At 35.6% G+C, this 23,065-nt stretch overlaps 1 protein-coding gene across 1 annotated transcript in view; it reads left to right on the forward strand.

Annotated features, from left to right (window-relative positions):
- Window positions 1–23,065, forward strand: part of C2CD6 (C2 calcium dependent domain containing 6) — a gene marked incomplete at both ends in the record, with an annotated part of 136,636 nt that overhangs the window by 46,081 nt on the left and 67,490 nt on the right. The window contains 4 exon segments of the mRNA XM_079710678.1: window positions 1,688–1,810; window positions 7,082–7,403; window positions 9,492–9,548; window positions 12,587–12,880. Of these exon segments, the coding sequence (XP_079566804.1) occupies window positions 1,688–1,810; window positions 7,082–7,403; window positions 9,492–9,548; window positions 12,587–12,880 (796 nt within the window).

Here is a 23,065-nt window from a genome sequence, read left to right on the forward strand (position 1 = left end):
ATAAGTTACATATAAAGCACTTGGAACATGGTAGCAAATAGAATTCTCAGTTGTTAGCTACTTATTAAAGGAATAAATGTTTTATCATCACCATCATCATCACTGTAGGTTTATGCTTCTCAAATGTGAGTAAATTTTACTCTTTTGAGTCCTCAGGGGTGTGTCAGGGCAACACAAAGCACTGGAAGATACGGTGCATCTTTCTGGAGTATCACTTTGCTCAAAGATTTTGAGAGGGAAAATGTTATCTTAAAATTAACATTTATATATTATGCAGTAGAATTAAAAAGTCACAAATTTTCAAGATAACAGAATGATTCCAAGATGTGTGGTTTGTGTCTGATTGCATTAAGTTACACCTCCAGAGACCTTCACTGTCCTCTAACCACAGGAGTTCTTTATTGGAAAAATTTGGAAGTGCTTCAGATATAGAACCATTGAAGAATTTTAAGTAGGGGAAATACCATGATCAACTTGCATTTTATATGATCCTATCAATAGGATTGAATATGGACAGAAGTAGTTTAGTATTGGATTGGAGGAAGCTGTTGCATTAGTCTACATGAGAGATACTGACAATCTGGACTAAGGCAATGACTTGGTGGGTGTGACAGTTAATTCGGTGTGTCAAACTGACTGGGCCAGGGGGTGCTCAGATATTTGGTCAAATATTATTCTGGATGTTTTGAGTGAGATTAACATTTAAATCAGCAGACTGAGTAAAGCAGATTGCCCTCACTAATGTGGGTGGGCTTCATCCAATCAGTTGAAAGATATTTGCATGTCTGAAGGTGGGAAATAAGTCTGATAAAATTCGAGGGCTTTCTACCTCAGTGAAGTTTTAGGGATCCAGGTATGGGGCTTGTCAAGATATTCCTGCTGAGGTGAAGGGTAAGTTGTTGTATCTGGGCTCTCCTACAACCAAAAAAAGAGGCATAACACCTAGTGGGCCTCTTGGGTTTTGGAGGCAACATATTCCTTTGGATGTGCTACTCTGGCCCGTTTACTCAGTGACCTGGAAAAAATATTTATATATATATGTTTTTCTTCCCTCTCATCTCCTTATCATGTAACATAATATATATTTACTTTATATCATAATATTTAAGTATTGTTAACCTTACATCATAGTTTTTTAAGTTTCAGGATATTAAGGAGAAGAGTAAACATCACCCAAGGACTTTACATCCTTTTCTGAGGAAGGGGCTAGTGAGTTTTTGGCTGTATGTATAAAGGAGAGTTGTATCATGTATGGTTAATTATGACCTTGTTATTGTTTTCATTTGGAGATTAAGCACGTTGTAAGATGTTTATGGGTACCAAGTTGACAAGGGGTGGACTTGTGATGGTTAGTTTTTTGTGTCAACTTGACTGGGCCATGAGATAGAGATTTGGATCTAGAGAAAGGGAGAGAGGTCTGGGCTCAAACACTTTCTAATTCTCCTTAGAACTTCAGGTCCTTCTCTTCTTTCCCATCTCTGCTACCCACGATCTTAGTAGTAAGAGTACTCAAGAGGTCACTCTCTCAGTATTTCTGACTTCTGTCTTCTTTCCTAGCTCTGTCCTCTAGTGGTCCAAAATGGATAGGTGAGCTTACAGTGTAAAAGAGAGTGATTCAAAAGTGATAGCTAACACTGATTTTAGAAGTGGACTTTTGTGTAATTTTAACTTTATTACCATTTTCCAGAAATGTTATTATACCACAACCAATAGAATACCCAGCATTCTTATCCCCAGACCTGAATGTTTCCCAATCCAACCAGCCATCTGTAGTACGACTTGAAAAACTTCAGCAACAACCCCGGGCAAGGTAAAAAACAAAAACAAAACAAAACAAAAAGTTTTTCATCTTATTTATGTGTTATTTGTATATTAATTTTTCCTTTGAGACATAGGCTTGCTATTGGTCCAGAAACCTTCATCATGGTGATATTTCATGGGTTCAGTGTTTGTTTTAAAAAGTCAATGATCTGGCAAGAAAAGGGGTGAGAACACATTAATACGGGAGAAAGTATAATACTTTCTCTGCCTCTTCACTCAACAATATAGTCTATAGGTCTCTTATACTCTTTTTTGTATTTCCCATCTTTTATCTCTATGCTTTAGATATTTTCTTCTGACCTGTCTTATAATCATTGGTTCTTTCTTCTTTGTCTCTTATCTGCTGTTAAGCCAATTGAGTTCTTAATTTCAGTTATTTCCTTTTGTTATGGAATTTTCATTTACTTTATAGTTCCACTTCTCTACCAAAATCCTCAGTCTTATCTTTTAATTCTTTGAACATATTAATCATTGTATTTCAAAGTTCATCTCTAATAACTTGATTATTTGGATTTCCTATAAGTCTATACCTATTGTTGGTTTTTTTCTCAGAGTTTTTAGTCAGATCTTATGTTCTCATATGCCTAGTTGTTTTTATCAAGTGCCAAACATTGTATTTGAAAATCTGTAGAACTGATTTGAGGCTCTTGATTATATATTTTTACAGATAACATATACATTTGCATCTGGCAGCCAGCTAGCCTAGGAACACTAGCAATCCCAGATCACCTTAATTCAATTGAGATGAGACTGAAATGATATGAAATGATTTGGGCTTTAGTTCCTGTGGGCATTAGTCTTTTTCTGTTTTACTCTTATTCTTAACATCAGGCTGGGACTAGTGTGAGGCAACCAGGGTACAATATTTAAGGAGGCACTTATTCTTGGTGTATAGCCCTCTAGGGCCCCAACTGAAAGCCTAGGTGCTTACCATGGCTTCTCATCCTTAACAGGGGCTGAACTCTGGTTTTTGTTCCCTCATTCTTACATATTTATCTCAAAGCTCTTAACTCTTGTCCACCTCAAATGCCTTGAAGGAAAATGACTCCAAATTATGGGCTCAAAGTCTCTAGACTTCCTTTCTGTCTGGCATCTTGGATTTGCAAATTCTTGCTGCCTTTATAACTGACTGATGCTTCCAAAGAAAAAATTTTAAAATACTTTGTCTAGCTTTTTCAGTTGTGCAGTGAGATGGTCTGAAATAATCTATTCCATCATTGCCAGAAACAGAACTCCTGAAATTTTAAAAATAGTGTTTATGTATATGCATATTTTACTCAGACTTATAAATTAATTCATAAACATTGAGTTGAGCGATCAAGGAACCCCTTTTTCCCCTAGTCCTATGTTTTATTCTTTCAATAACATTTATTTATTTCTTTATTTTTATTGGAGTATAGTTGATTTATGTTGTGTTAGTTTCAGGTGTACAGCAAAGTGAATCAGTTATACATATACATATATCCACTCTTTTTTAGGTTCTTTTCCCGTATAGGTCATTACAGAGTATTGAGTAGAGTTCTCTGTGCTATATACAATAGGTCCTTACTAATTATCTGTTTTATACATAGTAGTGTATATATGTCAATACCAATCTCTCAATTTATCTCTCTCCCCCCTCCACTCTGGTAACCATAAGTTTGTTTTCTACATTTGTGACTCTATTCCTGTTTTGTAAATAAGTTCACTTGTACCATTTTTTAGATTCCACATAATATTTATTTATTTTTATTTCAGTTTTATTGATATAATTGACACACAGCACTGTATAAGTTTAAGCAGTACTTAATGATTTGACTTACATACATCATGAAATCATTATCATGATAAGATTACCAAATATCCATAATCTCATATAGATTCAAAATAAAAGAAAATCTTGTTTCTTTTTCTTGTGATGAGATCTCGTAGGATTTACTCTCATAACAGCTTTCATATATAACCTATAGCAGTGCTAATTATGTTAATCATGTTGTACACTGAATGCCTAGTACTTATTTGTCTTATAACTGGAAGTATGTACCTTTTGACCACCTTCATCCAATTCCCCCTCCCCCACCCCCTGCCTCAGGTAACCCCAAATCTGATCTCTTTTTTCTATGAGTTTGTTCTTTCATTTTTTGAAGTATTATTGACCTACAACACTATATTGTTCCTGGTGCACAACACAGTGACTTAACATTTCTATAAATTACAAAATGATCACCATGATAAGTCTAGTTACCATCTGTCAGCAAAGATATTACATTATTTTTGACTATATCCCCCATGCTTTACATTTCATCCCCGTGAGCCGTTTATTTTGTGACTGGAGGTTTGTACCTCTTAATTTCCCTTACCTATTTCACTCTCTTCCACTCCCCTCCACTCTGTTTGTCCCCTGTGTCTATGATTCTGTCTCTGATTTATGTTTCTTCATCTGTTTTGAATTTTAAATTCCACATATAAGTGAAATCATACAGTACTTGTCTTTCTATGTCTGACTTGTTTCAGTAAGCACTATACCTTTTTTGTTGCAAATGGCAAGATTTCAGTCTTTTTTATGGCTAATGATACACCATTGCATATGTATATATATATATACATATATATATATACAGGGAGGATTGCAGTCAGCCCCTAGAAGCATGCTAAATTAGAAGCCTGACCCTCAAACATTAACTTTTACAGAATGTGAGTAGGCTTCTCTTGGGGAAAGACTGGGAGATGGACAGTTTTTGTCTACTCTGTGCTGAGCCCTTGGCAAATAACCATGGCAAGTCCTAGAGAACCCATTAAGAACTATTTCTATTTTGTTTTAACCTTGAGGGTCTCATGGTCACAAGCTAGGTGTGACCTAGCTAGGTGTTTTGGGGGCCTGTCCCTCAAGTGGCAGTCTTGAAAGTTGGAGCACTCATTGTGGGGTCCAAACCTTTCTCTCCTCAAAGAGATGCTGGGAATTGGAAGTTCCTTCCCAATTGTGTGACATGGTGCCAGGGTTAGTTTTATGACGAGAGTGCGTCTCAGCCTTTCCTACCCATTTGCTGTGGGTATTTTCTCATTCGTCCAGTGTTTAGGAGTTGCTCAGCTATTTCTGGATTTCTTTCAGCAGGAATTGCTCCTTGCACAGCTATAGATTTGGTGTATCTCTGAGAGGAGATGAATGAGTTCGGGAGCCTCTTCACCGTCTTGGACTGGAATCCACAAATTTCTTCAGTTCTTGGCTTAGTAGAACACATCTGGATCCTTATAATGCTTCTCCATTCAGAGTGGCTCCCTGAGCTCCACCTGCAGAACCTCGACTTCTTTGGCTTCCAGTGACAGCGATGGCTGTTGCTCTGCTTTCTCTTGAGTGGCAGCACCACCCAACCCCCTTCTTCCTAGCAGAGTGGGTCCCCCTCTCCTCCTTCTGCTCACTGACTCCCATGTATCTTTGTTGTGTGTCTCTGCAATCTAAGAATGTTATTTTGATCCTTATTATCTTCTTGTAACTACTTTGGAATTTGGCCCTGATAATTCTCTGTTGCTCAATTTTATATGAAATTAATTTTCCTGAATTTTTTGTAGAAGCTTGGTTCCGAAAGCTTTTCTAGCTTCACAGAGCTCCCACTTCTGAAGTTTTTATTTGGTGTTTAAAAATACAGTGACCTTCTTTCAAGGTTGTCTGAGGCCCTGTCCCTAAGTAGAGACCTGGCTGGTCAGTTTTGAGCACTCTCAGTGGTTAGACTACTCCAGTCCTTTAATTCTTATCATGAATGCTTAGTACTCACCCACTATTGGAATGAACAAAACCCTCCCAGTTTCAACTGCTATTCTCAAGCTGGCTGGCGGTGCTTTCTTGTGACTACCTGTTGGCTATTTGGGGTTCTCTTATTCTCACATTCCTCAGATGCCCCTTTTATACCTGTTGCTTTCTCCCATATATTCACTGATACCATGAAGGTCTTACGTATATGGGGTTAATAGGGAAACCTTGTCACATGATTTTGTTGTAAATGTTGCCTATAAGTTTTTGGGTTTGCTACTTAGATACTCTGAATGTTTTTATGTAAATATTTGGGAGAATTAAACTATGCTACTTCTGCTTTCATCATCTTCTTGGAATTTTCCTTTATTGCTAAACTTTCATATTCATAATAACTTATTTGTGGTATCATTTGGGGGAATTTATTTAAACAGTCATATCATCTACAAGTAATAACAATTTTGTTTCTTTGTTCCCAATCCTTAATCTTTAGTTTTGTTTTCTTGTCATTCTATGCTGGCTGGAAGCTCCAGTCAATGTCTGTTATAAATGGTAAGGGTGGACATCTTTGTTTTGTTTAGGATCTTTCATGGCAATGCTTCTAGCATTTAATAGTCAAGCACATTATTTATATGGGTTTTTTGGTTGATGTCCTGTACCAGATTAAGTAAATTATTCCATTCTGTTCCTAGTTTTCTAAGAGTTTTCTATTTTAATCATGAATGGATGTTGGATTTTGCCAAATTATTTTTCTCTTTTAATCAGTTAAATTGTATTTAAATTAAACGTTCTGTTGTTAATGTCAAAATATCCTTATATTCCTGGGATAAAGCCAACTGGTCCATGGTATATTATCTTTTCCTTATACCACTACATTTTTTGTACTAAAATTATATTTTATTTGTAACATTTGCATCTATGTTTGTGAATGAGATTAGACTAATTTTTCGTCTTTGTAATGTCCTTGTTATGCTTTATTGTCAAGGTCATAGTGTCCTAATGAAATGAATTGAGAAACATTTCCTCTTTCCCATTTAATTCTTGTCGATTATATTTTTAGATTATGAAAGCCTTTTGAAATTTGGATTAAAAACTAAATTCCTATCTTTTCATTTGTTTTATTGCAGGAGATATCATATATGTGTTGAATAATTTATAAAATATGTGTATATAGTTTAAATGAGAGCAATATATATAGAATAATTTCTTAAATATGTATGTATAACTTAAATAAAGATAATAAGACCATTGCTTAGTTATTTACAGTTCGGGTTAAGAAATACAACATTACCAATATTGTAATGTGTTTTGTGTGCCCTTATGAGATTACATCCCTCTCCCCAACTCTCCCCACGTAACTACTATCCTGATTTTTGTTGTAAGCATTCCTTTTCCTATATGTCCTTAAACAATATATTGTTGGTTTTCTTCTTTAAGAACTTTTTATAAATGTATTATACTGTATGTGTTGTTCTTTGCTTCATACCATATATATTCTTCTATCACTTTTTAAATCTGTAACTGATTTTTCTTTAGGCTAGAAAAAATGAAAAAAGAATATAGACGTTTGAGTACATGGATAGAAAAAGCTAGCTATTTAGAAGGAGTTCTTACCTCAAGATTGGAACGTAAAGAAACTAAGGTAATTAACATAATACATTCTTCCGTACATAGATTTTTACTTTTTTTTTTTTTTTTTTTTTTGCGGTACGCAGGCCTCTCACTGCTATGGCCTCTCCCACTGCGGAGCACAGGCTCTGGACGCGCAGGCTCAGGGACCATGGCTCACGGGCCCAGCCGCTCCGCGGCATGTGGGATCTTCCCGAACCGGGGCACGAACCCACAACCCCTGCATCGGCAGGCGGACTCTCAACCACTGTGCCACCAGAGAAGCCCAGATTTTTACTTTTTATTTTAAAATCATGATAAGTAAAAATAATGATCAGATATTGTTTATTTGTTCCCTCTCTATAAAATGCTACTCATAGTTCATGCACTTTCCTATTTTGATAATGTGACATTCAATAAATATTGATTAATAATTTATAAGGTTTAGTTTTTAACAGCTTTGTTGAGATATAATTCACATACTATACAGTTCATCCATTTAAAGTGTACAATTCAGTGACCCTAAGTATATTGACAGAGTTGTGCTTCCATCGCTACAATCAGAGAACATTATCATTACCCCGAAAAGAAACCCCATACCTCTTAGCCTATACCCTCCAAACCCCTCATGCCCTGCTAGCCCTAGATGACAACTAATGTACTTTATATCTCTAAAGATTTGCTTGTTCTAGATATTTCATATAAATGGAATCATACAATATATGGTCCTTTGTGACTTGATTCTTTCACTTAGTGTAGTGTTTTTAAGGTTCATCCCTATTGTAGCATGTATCAATACTTCATTTCATTTCATTGCCAAATAATATTTCATTGTTTGGATATACTACATTTTTTTATTCACTCATCAGTTGATGGACATTTGGCTGTTTCCATTTTTTAGCTATTATGTATAATGCTGCTATGAACATTCATGTGCAGTTTTTGTGTGCATGTATGTTTTTAATTCTCTTGGGTATATACTTAGGAGTGGAATTGCTGGATCATATCATAATTCTGTTAACTTTTTCAGAAACTGCCAAACTGTTTGCTACAGCAGCTGCACAATTTTACATTTAACCAGCAATGCATGAGGGTGCCATATCTCCTACAACACTTGTTATTTTCCTTTTTTAAAAAAATTTAATTATGGCCATCCTAGTGGGTTTGAAGTGGTATCTCATTGTGGTTTTGATTTGCATTTCTTTAATGGCCAATGATGTGAACATCTTTTCATGTGAATACTGGCCGTTTGTATATCTTCTCTGAATAAATTTTTTTTTTTTTTTTTTTTTTTTTTTTTTTTTTTTTTTTTTGTGGTACGCGGGCCTCTCACTGTTGTGGCCTCTCCCGCTGCGGAGCACAGGCCCCGGACGCACAGGCTCAGCAGCCATGGCCCACGGGCCCAGCCGCTCCGCGGCATATGGGATCCTCCCAGACCGGGGCACGAACCCGTATCCCCTGCATCGGCAGGCGGACTTCTCAACCACTGCGCCACCAGGGAGGCCCTGAATAAATTTTTATTCATATCTTTTGCTGATTTTTTAATTAGGCTATTTGTATTTTTACTGTTGAGTTGTAAGAGTTCTTTATATATTTTGGATACTAGACCCTTATCAGATATATAAGTAAGATTTACTATTTAGAAGTACTATCTAATCTATACATTTTGACCTGGCAGTAAAAGTTTCATAGGGATTTCAGTGAATAGATAAAACATTGACTAAAATCACAGCTTTGAAATGGTAGTCATAACATATTGATATATTCATGTTTTTCAATGCCTCTGAGATAATTGGGCAGGATTGTGCTACGATAAGATAAATTGATTAGCATTTGCTAATACAGAATTAGTATTTTAGGAAAATTTTGCAGGGCTTTTCATTAAAGGGACTCTGAACTTTGGGTTCTCTTTGAAATATCAGTATTTTATAAGAGCCAGTGGTCACTCCACCTTATAATTCTTCTTGGAATTTTATAAATATCCACATCACTTTGCAACTGATAGACCATAATGTATTCCAATAAAAAAGTGATCTGTTTCCTGGGGGTATCCTCTTATACCCCTTGAAGTTAAACATTATGTCATTTGTCTTGTAATCTTTTTCTGTCATGCATTCATCATTCGGAAACCCTATCAATTCTTGGGTCTTCTCTTCCTGGACCATTAACTCCTAGCCAGGGTGTGCCTCTCTTTAAAACAGTACTGTTTGCTTTTCTCACAAACCCATATTCTTCTTGTCTTCTGTAAATTTTTAAAAAGTATTTTTAAAAAGTGATTAAAGCAGGAAAAAATGTTTTAGCTCTTTAAACATTTCTCGAATATGTTTTTTTCTTCTAGGAAAGTAATACCAGTGAGGTACTTGAAAGCCAATTGGAAGAGAGACCTACAGATACTGTAACATCAGGTTAAGAAACTAATTTAACTTTTATATTATTAAGATAATTAAAACAGGGTGGTTGTATCACAAAAAGAAAACTAGCAATCTGCTCTAAGTATACTTCATTTTTTGTTAGGGAATAAAAATACATTTCATTATAGTTTTGGTATATAGTATTTATTTTGTAACACTCCAAAGAAAATACTTAGACCCAATTAAGAGTTATTTTTATTTTTATCTTTAATACTCCTTTCCTCTTTAAGAACAAGAAAAAAGTTAAATCTTACCTATAATCTATGAAAAGGTATTTTTGTTAAACATTGTTAACTGTAGAGCTATTGGTCTCTTTTATGTGGAGGATGTGTGTATGCGCGTGCATGTGCGTGTGTGTGTGTAAGAGAAAGGGAGGAGGAGAGAGAGCAGGACAGGAAATTAAATTAACATTAAATGTGAGAACTTTGCACAAATTATCAGTAAGATATTTAATTAATAGAAGATACTGTTCATGCAGTCTTTAAGAAAAATCTCCCTTAAAAGATTCATTTAGAAAGTAAGTTAAAATAGATGCATAATACTCTATCTTTAAAATCTTGGATTCTGCTGGTGTGGATTAATGATTTATTGTTATAAGACTTTGGCCACAGGTTACTTCTCTAATTCTACTTGCCCGGCTACCTCAGGCTTTGATATATTCATTTCTTAACCTCTGAAGATCAACCAGCCTAGCAGAGCTATTTCATCTTTAATCTACTCTTTCACTGAAACGTTCAAGTTTAGGTTGTAGGAGAATCACAACTTCCCTCTTCAATATTGCTGTTGAATGTTGGAGGTTAACCTTTCTCGCACACTTGTGGTTACTTTTTTTTTTTTTTTTAACTTTTTTTCACTTATACACGGAGTTTATTTCAAGTCCCATTGGATCCTCTAGTGACTTCTTTCCTTTTGGCATTCCAGTAGCTCCCTATAGTTACAGCTAACATTTACTGATCACTGGGTTCCAGGCACATTACTTGGATTATGTAACTCAGTACTCAGAGCAGTCAATCGAGGGTGCTATTATTATTTATCCACATATTTACAGATGAGAAAACTGAGGATCAAGTCAATGAGAGGTGACACAGCCATTAATTTGAACCTAGTCTATTTGACCCAAGAACTCAAGCATTTAACCACATTGCTGCTCCCATTGTATTTATTTGTAACATACCTATAAGATAAGCTATCACTAATCTATTTTACATGTGAGAAAACCAAGGCTCAGAAAAACGAGCTGACAGCAGTCATGCAGCTAATAGTGACCTTAATAAATTTTGTTTTTTACTAGACTTATGCATCCCTTTGTATCTCAATTATTTATTCCCTTTCCCTTTTAGAATTTTCTTTTTTGTTTGCTAAATATGTATTCTTTATATTTCTAGGAAAATTTTACAAGTGTTTCAGTTAGCCTCTCTTGAATGGTCCTATTTTTTCTGGTTACATACAACTTTACTCTTTTTTTTTTCCAATCCCAACCTTATCACTGACCATCTGGGATTTATTTTTATTTCCTCTTGACTTTTAGTAAAATATAGTACAGTATAGTATAGCCTGTTTTTATGTCTTATATTGAGGGATCTGAAATCTTATCATTTTATACATGTTTTCACTTCATCTCCACACTTGTTCATTTACTCCTCCATCTTCCCAGAGATTCATCAGCCTGTTTTTACTAAATATGTAGTGTTTATGTTTGAATAACTGCTTTCATTTAAATTGCTCTTATTCTTGGTGAGAAAAACTGTAATATTTTATTAATGCATATAAATAATGTTTATTTTTTATATATAATAAAATACTTCTATGAATTTCTTAACAGATATCCCTCTTATAAAGGCAGAAGCTGAAACTATTCCAAGTGAGGTAAGGGAACTTGAAAGAGAACTTCGAATAGTTACTATTTTATAAAGGGATGAAATATTTGTAAATGGAGAAATATTTATAGATAGAAGAAAGCACTCAAGAAGTTATTCAGGTTTTCATGGTTATTTCTGTTACAACAATATCTGTACAGTGTTACACGATTTATTTAACTTAAATTACACTGTTAAAAGGGAAGTTTCAGTATCAAATAGTAACATTTTAAAGTACATATGAATATAGGGGACAAAAGGTGTTTATGAACAGAAGGGGGAAACAAGTAAAAGAAAGCATAAAGTTCTGCACTTAGAAATGGATGCCACAGACCTAACTACATTCTTTACTTTTTCTCTATAATACAACTGTGTATTCTCTGTAATGTATAATCTCCAAAGTAATAGTCTGTATTTTATAAATAGAAATAGAGTTCACATAATATTATTTGCTTTTTAGCTTTTACAGAAGGTATTAATTCCGTAAGGCAGTGGACCCCTATGTAAACCAATAAAATATAAAAGATTCTTCTGTACTACTTGACAAATAGGATTTAATGATTTCTGTTCTTGGGCCAGTGGCTCCCAAAATACCAATTTAAGAGTCAGTATGTTCTGTTTTGCACAATCCAAAGAGAGAGAAAAAAAGACAATATAGAGAATTTCTCATACAGCTAAATTTACTTGGCTTAACAGACTATCCTTTCTTTTATGATACTATTCTTTGTACTATTTTGCTATTTAAATTTCCTTTATTTGACCATATAATTGTGATTTTTATGATATTGTTCTTTGTGCTATTTTGCTATTAAAGTTTCCTTTGTTATGGTATATTGGTGATAGTATAGTAACAGTAAAATGTCAGACCCCTTGGTTTTCTTTTCTGAGATGCTGATGATTTATAAAATATGAATATATGAGAACCACTAGTTTATAATGCAGTATGATCATTTTTATGGATAATATCCTATAGTTCATGGTGTCAGGCAAGTAGAGAATTTCTCAACTCTTCTAATAAGGAATGTAATCATTTACAAATATTGATGGTAACTTGTTATAATAAAGAATAAAAGTACAAATGATTTTAAGTCCAGTTTTGTTAGTTTTAAATATTTTCTATTTGATAATGATTAATAGGTAGCTTGTCTTATTGATACATTTTCTAGTTACTGGATAATGATGATAAGAAAGGCCTGACTCTACCAACTTTGAGCCAGTCGGGTGAAGATGATTCAAATATTGTTGCTCCTAAAAGTGACATGTCAACAAAGGAAACAGATACTCCACTGCCCACTATTCCTAGGCTGACGTTAACAGAAGAGGACGAAGTACCACCTTTAGAGGAACAGCAGCCAGAGGCTGTGCCGGAGAGAACAATGAAAAATCTATTCTTCCCACCAGAAGAAAAACTGAAGGATAGATATCCAAGCCTTTTAAAAACGGACTCATCGCCATCAGAGGTAAAGTTGAAAAATATCCCTATAAATCCAGGTAGAATAAAGAGGAGGAAATTAAATTTATCTCCAACAGAAATTAGGTGGCAAAGCAACACTGTGAGCTTAGCTTGAAGGAAGCGCACAAGCTTAGTTTCCCCAGATTCAAAATCAAAAGGTAGCTTTCAAAGCCACGATCCAAAGGAAGACCTTGAACTAAAGGTATCTGCCCTCGTATTGGGAGTATAAGACTAAGAAAAACTAAAGAATTCATTAATAAAAAATAAATAAATTGAAAATACATTCAAATGTCTCCAAGTAGAAGTGTGTCTAAGTATATCAAATATTCCTACCCTACTAATACTCATCAAGTAAGGAGGAAAAAGACCTTTGAAGGAAAAGCAAAGTGATCTGAGAAACCAGTAATACAAACCAGTCTCATGGTTTGATGTAAAATTCAGCTGAAAATATAACAATGTTAGCAAAATCTAAATTCAAAGGAAAGCCTGAGAAGTTATTTCAGTGGAAATTTTTAATAAAACTGTTATAGGAAATAGCATATGTGCCCCTGTTACAAACAGTTTCATAGTTTAAAATGAGAATGATCTGAAAATTTAAAGGTACACCAGGGAAAAGCATTTCTCAAAATGACAGTTATTCTACTTAGACCTTTACATCTTCTTTGAGTCACTATCATAAAGCAGTGTAAAAATGTGTATTGGTCAGTGGGAAAACAATCTGAGTTCTAAGTATGGCTCTGCCTCTAAATACATCAGCAAGTTTGCGCACCTGAATCCCTAGGCCTATTTTCTCATCTACTGAATGGTAGTTTATACTAGGTCATTTCTAAATTCCTTTCCAAATTCCAAAAGATATAATTTTATTAAATACCTCAAGTTGGGGAATTATTCCTAATTACCTAGATCAATATGCTAAGCAATGTAACTTAAAAAGAAAAACATTCTTGTTTTTGCTGAATGTGAAAATAATACACAGTCATTATAGGAAATTTAGAAAATAGAAGTATAAAAAAGAAAATAAAAGTAGTTATAATTCTGCCACATTTAATAATTTTATTTCCTTTCAGTTTTTCTTATTAACATATGTATATCTCTTATTTATTTTTAAAAACTTGGATCAAACTATATATGTATAATTTTATATTATGCTTTTTTAAACTTGATATTTTATTATAAGCATGTTACCTGAATTTTCTTTAAAATTTGCAAGATGCAGGATATCCTCAAATATTGATATTCAGTAATATAAAATAGTTTCTATATTTTTGGACATTAAGCTTGAAATTAATATTCTTTTACCTATTTATTTGTGTCTGTGATTATCTCCTCGTATATTTATAGAAATAGCATGTTGACAAATTGCTCTCCTGAAAGATTGTGCCACTTTATATTCTGACCAGTGATATTTGAGTATTAATGATATTTTAAATAATGATTAAAACTTTTTCATGCTTATTAGCCATTTTGATTTTCCCTATGAGTAGATGAGTAGATTGTCCATTTTTTTCTGTTGAGTATTTAGTGATGTTGTTTAGGTTTTATAATGAGCTCTTTTTATTATAAAGATAATAACCTTGTATATTCATGGCACATACTTTTTCATAGTTTTTGTGGTTTGCCTTTAAATTTCTTTATTGAATCTGGCTTCCAAAATATTCAGTTTGCATTTGATAAGTGAATTATTTATTGCTCCATAACAAACCACTCCAAAATTCAGTGGCTTAAAATAACCATTTTATTATTTCTCAAGATTCTATGGGTTGACTTCACTTAGGTGGGCAGTTGTTTTGCTCCACTTGATGTTGGCTGGTCCTGTAGTCATCTAGGAGCTTGACTGAGCTGGAACACTCATTATGGCTCACTTATGTTTTATGCCCTGATGGAAACAGCCGTAGGTCTGGGCTCAATTGGGATGCATGGACATCTGGTTTGATGTGCCTGTTTCTCTCTCTCTCTCTCCTCTCAACTTCTCTCTCTCTCTCTCTGTCTCAGTTTTTCTCTCTGTAATGTTAGGGATTATTCCTCCCCCTGTCCATGCAACCTCTTCATATGGTCTCTCTATGTGGTCTTTCTAGCAGGGCAACTGAACTTTTTATGTGGCAGCTCAGGGCTTCCAATATACAAAAACAGAAGCTTCAGGTACTCTTAAGACTTAGGCTTTGTACTAGCATAGGGTCACTTTCACTCCATTCTGTTAGTTAAAGCAAGTCCCAGGCTCAGTCCTGACCCAATATGGGAGGGGACTACATATAAGAGCGTGAATTTTGGAAGGTGTTGTTCATTGGGGGCCATCCACAGATTAACCATCTCTAGCTCCAAGTAATTTCTCTCCAACATGCAAAATACACTTACTCTGCTTCCAAGATTCTTAGTTTCATGCCATTACTGCATTAGGCTCAAGCTTAAGTACAGAATTTCATCATCTAAATCAGATCCAGGTAGATGAAGCTTCTTGAGGGTGGCTTCTCTCAATCTTAAGACCTGTGAATTGAAGAGACCAGTTATCTGTCCACTACATACATACGATGGTGAATCAGAAATAGGATAACAACAGGCAGTTACATTCCAAAGGTGAAGGAAGGGTAAAGAGAAGCATATAGCAGTCAGTGAGCCATAGTAATTCTGAAGCTTCTGGCTCTGCCCTCTGAGAATCTTTCTTTTTCCATAAGAAAGAGCTTATATTTGTAACTGAGTAGCTTTGCAGCCTATGTCTTATCTGTAGAAAGTTAAGAATTCAGAAACCTCTTTGCATTTTAAATTGTCTCTGTTCCTTTCAGTCCAAGATACTATGATTATCTTAGAGATTTTGCGGGTTTCCTGGGTATCAAATTATGACCTTAGCCAAATGTTACACCCCTAAATATCTTTAAAACATGCCCCCGTTTACTTTTGACTGATAGGCAACGTGCTGTAGCACAATATCCTTAAGAATCTTAGAAGCTCTCTGGTCTAGCAGAGCGGGTCTAGGAGGCCACCCTAAGATACTTAGAATATTTTTTGTCTAGTCAAGTGGGTCTGTAAGATACTACCTTAAATATTTTTGAAGTGTTAACAACAGTTCTTATGGCCTTGTGATCTTGACTTTGAAATTACATTTTACTGGCAATGCCATTGGAACCTGATCAATGAAGTCGTGAGGTAGGGATTCCTGGCATTGGTTTAGTGGCTTAACAGTGTCATTAAGGACCCAGGAACCAGGCTCTTTCTTATCTTTCCTCTTTTTCACAGTCTGCTTGTTACTTCATTATTACCGGATGTTTGCTTCAGTCCTAGGCATCATTTGTAGATCAAGGCAGGGGGTAGAACATTCAAGTTTTCTTTTGCACTTGCCCCCTTTTATTTCTACAAAGAAGCAGAAGTTTACCCAATAATCCTCCAGCAGATTTTATGTCCCATTGACTAGAATTAGTTTACATGACTATGTTTAGCTTCAAAGGAGAATGAGAAAACTAGCATTTGGCAAAATGGAATGGGATTGCTAATAATGATTCATCATTTGGGGCTGTATACCTTGCTGTTACAAGCAGAATTCAGGTTCTGTTGTGACAGGGTAGTATCAGGAGTGGTTATTGTATAATCAGCACAGTTAGCAGTAGCACCACAATTATTCTTCTGTCTGATGGGAATGCTCCTCTCCGGATCTTCTTGGGGTTCATTCATTCACACCATTCAGGTCTCTACTCAGCTGTTACCTCCTTAGAGGGGCCTTCTCTGACCGCTCTAAGTAAAATAATTATCCACTCACTCACCCTACCCCATCTCTATTTTTTTCATGTATCATTACCTGGTATCATATTACATGTTTCTTTACTTGTTATTGTCTGTCACTCCCACCTGACTTTGTTCCAAATGGTAGGGATTTAGTCTTACTCATCACAGTATCTTACCATTTAGAGTAGTGATGAGTCCATGATGGGCACTCAATAAATATTTGTTGAAATAGTTAATTAATTAAAAATACTGCAGGGTTTTGAGGCATTTTCTTTGGAATCTCTGAATATGTTACAATTCCTGAGCCTCATTGTATGTGATTAATCAAAATCATTTGGTCCTAGGGAAATACAAATGATTTTAATATTTTCAAGGTGAATGAAGCACCTAATTCTAGCATACCAAATATCAGGCATGAGGCAGCAAGATTAATCCCATATTCCATAAAGAGTAGTGATAAAGGCTCTGATTAATTATGAATTTTTGAGTTTAAAGTCACTAGTGCCTTCTGAAGACTAGGATTAAGGAAGGCAGGGAGTGGTATGTGTGATATCACTAACCTTCTGTTCATTCATTTGAATTTTTTAAAAAATTTTATTTTATATTGGAGCATAGTTGATTAACAATGTTGTGTTAGTTTCAAGTGTATAGCAAAGGGATTCAGTTTTACATATACATGTATCTATTCTTTTTCAAATTCTTTTCCCATTTAGGTTATTACAGAATATTGAGCAGAGTTCCCTGTGCTACACAGTAGGTCCTTGTTGGTTATCAATTTTAAATATAGTAGTGTATACATGTCAGTCCCAAAGTCCCAATCTATCCCCGCCCCGACCCTTCCTCCCTGCTAACCATAAGTTCATTCTCTAAGTCTGTGAGTCTGTTTCTGTTTCGTAAATGAGTTCATTTGTATCATTTTTTTTAGATTTCACATATAAGCGATATCATATGATATTTGTCTTTCTCTGGCTGACTTATTTCACTTAGTATGAGTGAAATAGTATGCTATACAGTAGGTTCTCATTAGTTATCCATTTTATACGTAGTAATGTATATATTTCAATCCCAATCTCCCAATTCACCCCACTCCCCTCCCCCCTTGGTATCCATAAGTTTGTTCTCTACATCCATGTTTCTATTTCTGCTTTGCAAATAAGTTCATCTGTACCATTTTTCTAGATTACACATATAAGTGATATTATATAATATTTCTTTTTCTCTTTCTGACTTATTTCACTCTGTATGGCAGACTCTAGGTCTATCCATGTCTTAGCAAATGGCACCATTTTGTTCCTTTTTATGGCTGAGTAATATTCCATTGTATATATGTACCACATCTTCTTCATCCATTCCTCTGTTGATGGACATTTAGGTTGCTTCCATGTGCTGGCTATTGTAAACAGCACTGCAGTGAACACTGGGTTGCATGTATCTTTTCAAACCATGTTTTTCTCCAGGTATATACCCAGGAGTGGGATTGCTGGATCATATGGTAGCTCTATTTTTAGTTTTTTAAGGAACCACCATACTGTTCTCAATAGTGGCTGTACCAATTTACATTCCCATGAACAGTGTGTGAGAGTTCTCTTTTCTCCACACCCTCTCCAGAATTTATTGTTTGTAGACTTTTTGATGATGGCCAGTCTGACTGGTGTGAGATGATATCTCATTGTAGTTTTGATTTGCATTTCTCTAATAATTAGTGATATTGAGCATTTTTCATGTGCCTCTTGGCCATCTGTACATCTTCTTTGGGGAAGTGTCTATTTAGGTCTTCTGCCCATCTTTTGATTGGGTTGTTTGTTTGTTTGTTTTTTTGAATTTAGCCACATGAGCTGTTTGTAAATTTTGGAGACTAATCCCTTGTCAGTTGCATCATTTACAAATATTTTCTCCCATTCTGTGGGTTGTCCTTTCGTTTTGTCTGTGGTTTCCTTTGCTGTGCAAAAGCTTTTGGGTTTAATTAGGTCCCATTGGTTTATTTTTGTTTTTATTTCCATTACTCTAGGAGATGACTCAAAAAAGATATTGCTGCGATTCATGTCAAATAGTGTTCTGCCTGTGTTTTCCTTTAACAGTTTTATAATATCCACCCTTACATTTAGGTCTTTAATCCATTTTGAGTTTACTTTTGTGTATGGTGTTAGAGAATGTTCTAATTTTATTTTTTTACATGTAGCTGTCCAGTTTTCCTAGCACCATTTATTGAAGAGACTGTCTTTCCTCCATTGTATAGTCTTGCCTCCTTTGTCATACAGTAATTGACCATACATGCATGGGTTTCTTTCTGGGCTTTCTATCCTGTTCCATTGATCTGTATTTCTGTTTTTGTGCCAGTACCATACTGTCTTGATTACTGTAGCTTTGTAGTATAGTCTGAAGTCAGGGAGCCTGATTCCCCCAGCTCCATTTTTCTTTCTCAAGATTGCTTTGACTATTCAGGGTCTTTTGTGTCTCCATAAAAAATGTATCTCCTTAAAAAATTTTAAGATTTTTTTATTCTAGTTCTGTGAAAAACGCCACTGGTAATTTGGTAGGATTGCATTGAATCTGTAGATTGCCTTGGGTAGTATAGTCATTTGACAGTATTGATTCTTACAGTCCAAGAACATGGTATATCTTTCCATCTGTTTGTGTTATCTTTGATTTCTTTCATCAGCATCTTATAGTTTTCAGAGTACAGGTCTTTTTTCTCCTCAGGTAGGTTTATTCCTAGGTATTTTATTCTTTTTGATGCAATGGTAAATGGGATTGTTTCTTAATTTCTCTTTCTGATCTTTCATTGTTAGTGTATAGAAGTGCAACAGATTTCTTGCATTAATTTTGTATCCTGCAACTTTACCTAATTCATTGATGAGCTCTAGTAGTTTTCTGGTAGGTCTTTAGGATTTTCTACGTATAGTATCATGTCATCTGCAAACAGTGACAGTTTTACTTCTTCTTTTCCAATTTGGATTCATTTTCATTTTCTTCTCTGATTGCCGTGGCTAAGACTTCCAAAACTATGTTGAATAAAAGTGGAGAGAGTGGACATCCTTGTCTTGTTCCTGATCTTAGAGGAAATGCTTTCAGCTTTTCACTGTTGAGTATGATGTTAGTTGTAGGTTTGTCATATATGGCCTTTATTATGTTGAGGTATGTTCCCTCTATGCCCACTTTCTCGAGAGTTTTTATCATAAATGCGTGTTGAATTTTGTCAACAGCTTTTTATGCATCTATTGAGATGATCATATGGATTTTTCCTTCAATCTGTTGATGTGGTGTATCACACTGATTGATTTGTGAATATTGAAAAATCCTTGCGTCCTGGGATAAATCCCACTTGATCATGGTGTATGATCCTTTTAATGTATTGTTGGATTTGGATTGCTAGTATTTTGTTGAGGATTTTTGCATCTATGTTAATCAGTGATATTGGCTTGTAATTTTCTGTTTTTGTGGTATCTTTGTCTGGTTTTGGTATCAGATGATGGTGACCTCATAGAATGAGGTTGGGAGTGTTCCTTCCTCTGCAGTTTTTTTGGAATAGTTTCAGAAGGATAGGTGTTACCTCTTTTCTAAATGATAGAATTTGCCTGTGAAGCCATCTGGTCCTGGACTTTTGTTTTTTAGGAGTTTTTAAATTTCAGTTTCAATTTCAGTACTTGTGATTGGTCTATTCATATTTTCTATTTCTTCCTGGTTCAGTCTTGGGAGACTGTATGTTTCTAAGAATTTGTCCATTTCTTCCAGGTTGTCTATTTTATTGGCATATAGGTGCTTATAGTAGTCTCTTATGATCCTTTATATTTCTGTGGTGTTGATTGTAACTTCTCCTTTTCATTTCTAATTTTATTGAATTGATCCCTCTCCCTTTTTTCCTTGATGAGTCTGGCTAAAGGTTTATCAATTTTGTTTATCTTTTCAAAGAACCAGCTTTTAGTTTCATTGATCTTTTCTATTGTTTTCTTCCATCTCTATTTCATTTATTTATGCTCTCTTCTTTATGATTATTTCTTTTCTTCTACTATCTTTGGCCTTAGTTTGTTTTTCTTTCTTGTTCCTCTGGTGGGCAGGGCCATGCTCAGGAAGATCAGCACCCTGTCTGCTGATGGGTGGGGCTGTGTTCCCATGCTGTTTGTTGTTTGGCCTGAGGCATCCCAGCATTGGAGCCTACAGGCTGTTGGGTGTAGCTAGGTTTTCATGGGGGTGGGGAGGGGTGGGGGTGTGTGAAGAGGGTGTGTGGGGGGTATGGTGCCCTCCAGGAGGGCTCACGCCAGTGAGTACTTGCCAAAACTGCCGCTGCCAATGTCTTTTTTCCTGCAGTGAGCCACAGCTGCCCCACCAGCCTCTGTGGGTAGCCCTTCAATACTAGCAGGTAGGTCTGGCCCAGTCTCTTATGAGGTCACTGCTTTTTTCTCTGGATCCTAGTGTGCACTAGACCTTGTGTGCACCCGCAAGAGTGGAGTTTGTTTCCCCCATTCCTGTAGAATTCCTGCAGTCAAACCCCACTGACCTTCAAAGCCAGATTCTCTGGTGGCTCCCCGCACCCCCAGTTGCCAGACCCACAGGCTCAGGAGCCTGACATGGGGCTCAAAACTTTCACTCCTGTGGGAGAACTTCTGCGATATAATTATTTTCCAGTTTGTGGGTTGGCCACCCGGCAGGTATGGGATTTGATTTTGTCATGATTGCGCCCCTCCTATCGTCTTGTTGTGGCTTCTTCTTTCTCTGTGGGTGTAGGGTATTTTTTTTTTGATAGGTTCCAGTGTTTTTGTTTTTTTTTTGTCGATGGTTGTTCAGCAGTTAGTTGTGATTTCAGTGTTCTTCTAAGAAGGGGTAAGCTAACATCTTTCTACTCCTCCATCTTGCCAGCAAGTCTCATCCATTTGAATTTAATTGCCTTTACTATGCCATGAATTCCATTTATGAAACTTAAATCCTTAAATAATGATTGATAGACTAGTAGAAAACATGCCATGATCTTCCAAACTCATTGTCCCTGCTAACTCTGCACTTCGAGTCGACCCAAGTCATGAAAGTGAAATGCACCTTACAATTATTTTATCCACTATAATTTTTAATTCAATAATTTTTCACTGGTAAGTTTTTCTAATCTATATGTTTTCACAGATGTAATAAATTCTTGAAACTGAGACTATAAAACAGAGATTAAAAATAGGAGTAAGGGGAAACCTTTCCAATTGATTAAAATAGACCTTCTTTTGAAATAGATAATTTAAAATTTCTAATCATTTTTCCCTTTGTTCACAGTTTTCTCTGGAAGGTCTGTTTTGCTTTGGTATCTGAGATGGATTTTATCAGATTGTTCATTTAAATCTTTTGGTGCCAGAAAAAGGGGAAGGAGTCATATTATATTTCCAATAATTTTAACATTGCAGTAGGCCTTCAGTTGCCTGTGAGGAATAGGAAAAGATATATACAACCTGAAGCAGTACATGCAAGAGCACATCACTGAACCTTAACTTAGCTGGTACCCTAGACTAATTGCAGATGCTATGAACTTGAGGAAATGTGTGTTTCCATTGAGGGGGGCAGGATTCTGTTCACTTTCTTTCAAGTCAGGCTTTTACTTGAATTTAGTAAATTCCAGGTTGCTTGGTCAACCCTTCAATCTGATTTCATCTTGACTGTATCTTACAGAAATATTTTTGGACTGTAGGTAGTACCTGTGCTTATTATCTTCCATCTCCTCCCCACCCTAATCTATTCTCCACCTTTCTCTGTCCTGTTATTTTTGTTGTTGTTTTGTTTTGCCTGAAGAGGATGACCCCTATGTGCTGCCTCACCAGCCTCTCTCTCTAGCTGTCTTCCAGTTAGGTCCAGCAAATGACAAGCACTGCCAGGATATTGGAGAACAAGAGGGGAAAGAAAATTTGGGGGTTTTCTGTCCTACTCTCTTCCTACTTTGGTGCTGTGGTTCTGGCAATGGATTTTCCTTCATATCTACAGCTACTACTGGGTGCTCCCAACCTCCATGACTCCAGCTATCATATCACTGGGCTCTGGCTGTAATAACATCTTCTCACTCTTGCCCTCAATATCCTTTATTGGTTCCTTATTCATACACACAACTTTCATTTATATTAAAGCCTCTTTAGTTGAAACATTTTAGAGGAATTCTAATTCCTGCCTTAAGTCTAATTAGTAATCTTCCCAGTTTTTTAGTATGCATACAGATTTTCTTCTATTTTTGTATCTCTCTGCTCATTTTACAGGGACTTTGTAAAAACTCAAATTATTATCTTGACCTGAATGTTCATAATGCATTTTTTAAAGTACAGAGCTGAAAATGATGCATGCTTATAAAAATTCAAGCAATTCTCCGAAAAATGCAAGAGGAAAGAGCCTATAATTCTGCCATTTGGAAATTACTAGCGTTAATAGTTAATATGTAGTGAACATCATTCCATAAATCTTTCCCTTTCGTTGGGGGACAGTTCTCCACACTTCTCTTGCATTTCTGCACATCTTGTAAGAG

Source organism: Hyperoodon ampullatus, assembly GCF_949752795.1.
Source record: "Hyperoodon ampullatus genome assembly, chromosome: 8".
NCBI classification, from domain to species: domain Eukaryota; kingdom Metazoa; phylum Chordata; class Mammalia; order Artiodactyla; family Ziphiidae; genus Hyperoodon; species Hyperoodon ampullatus.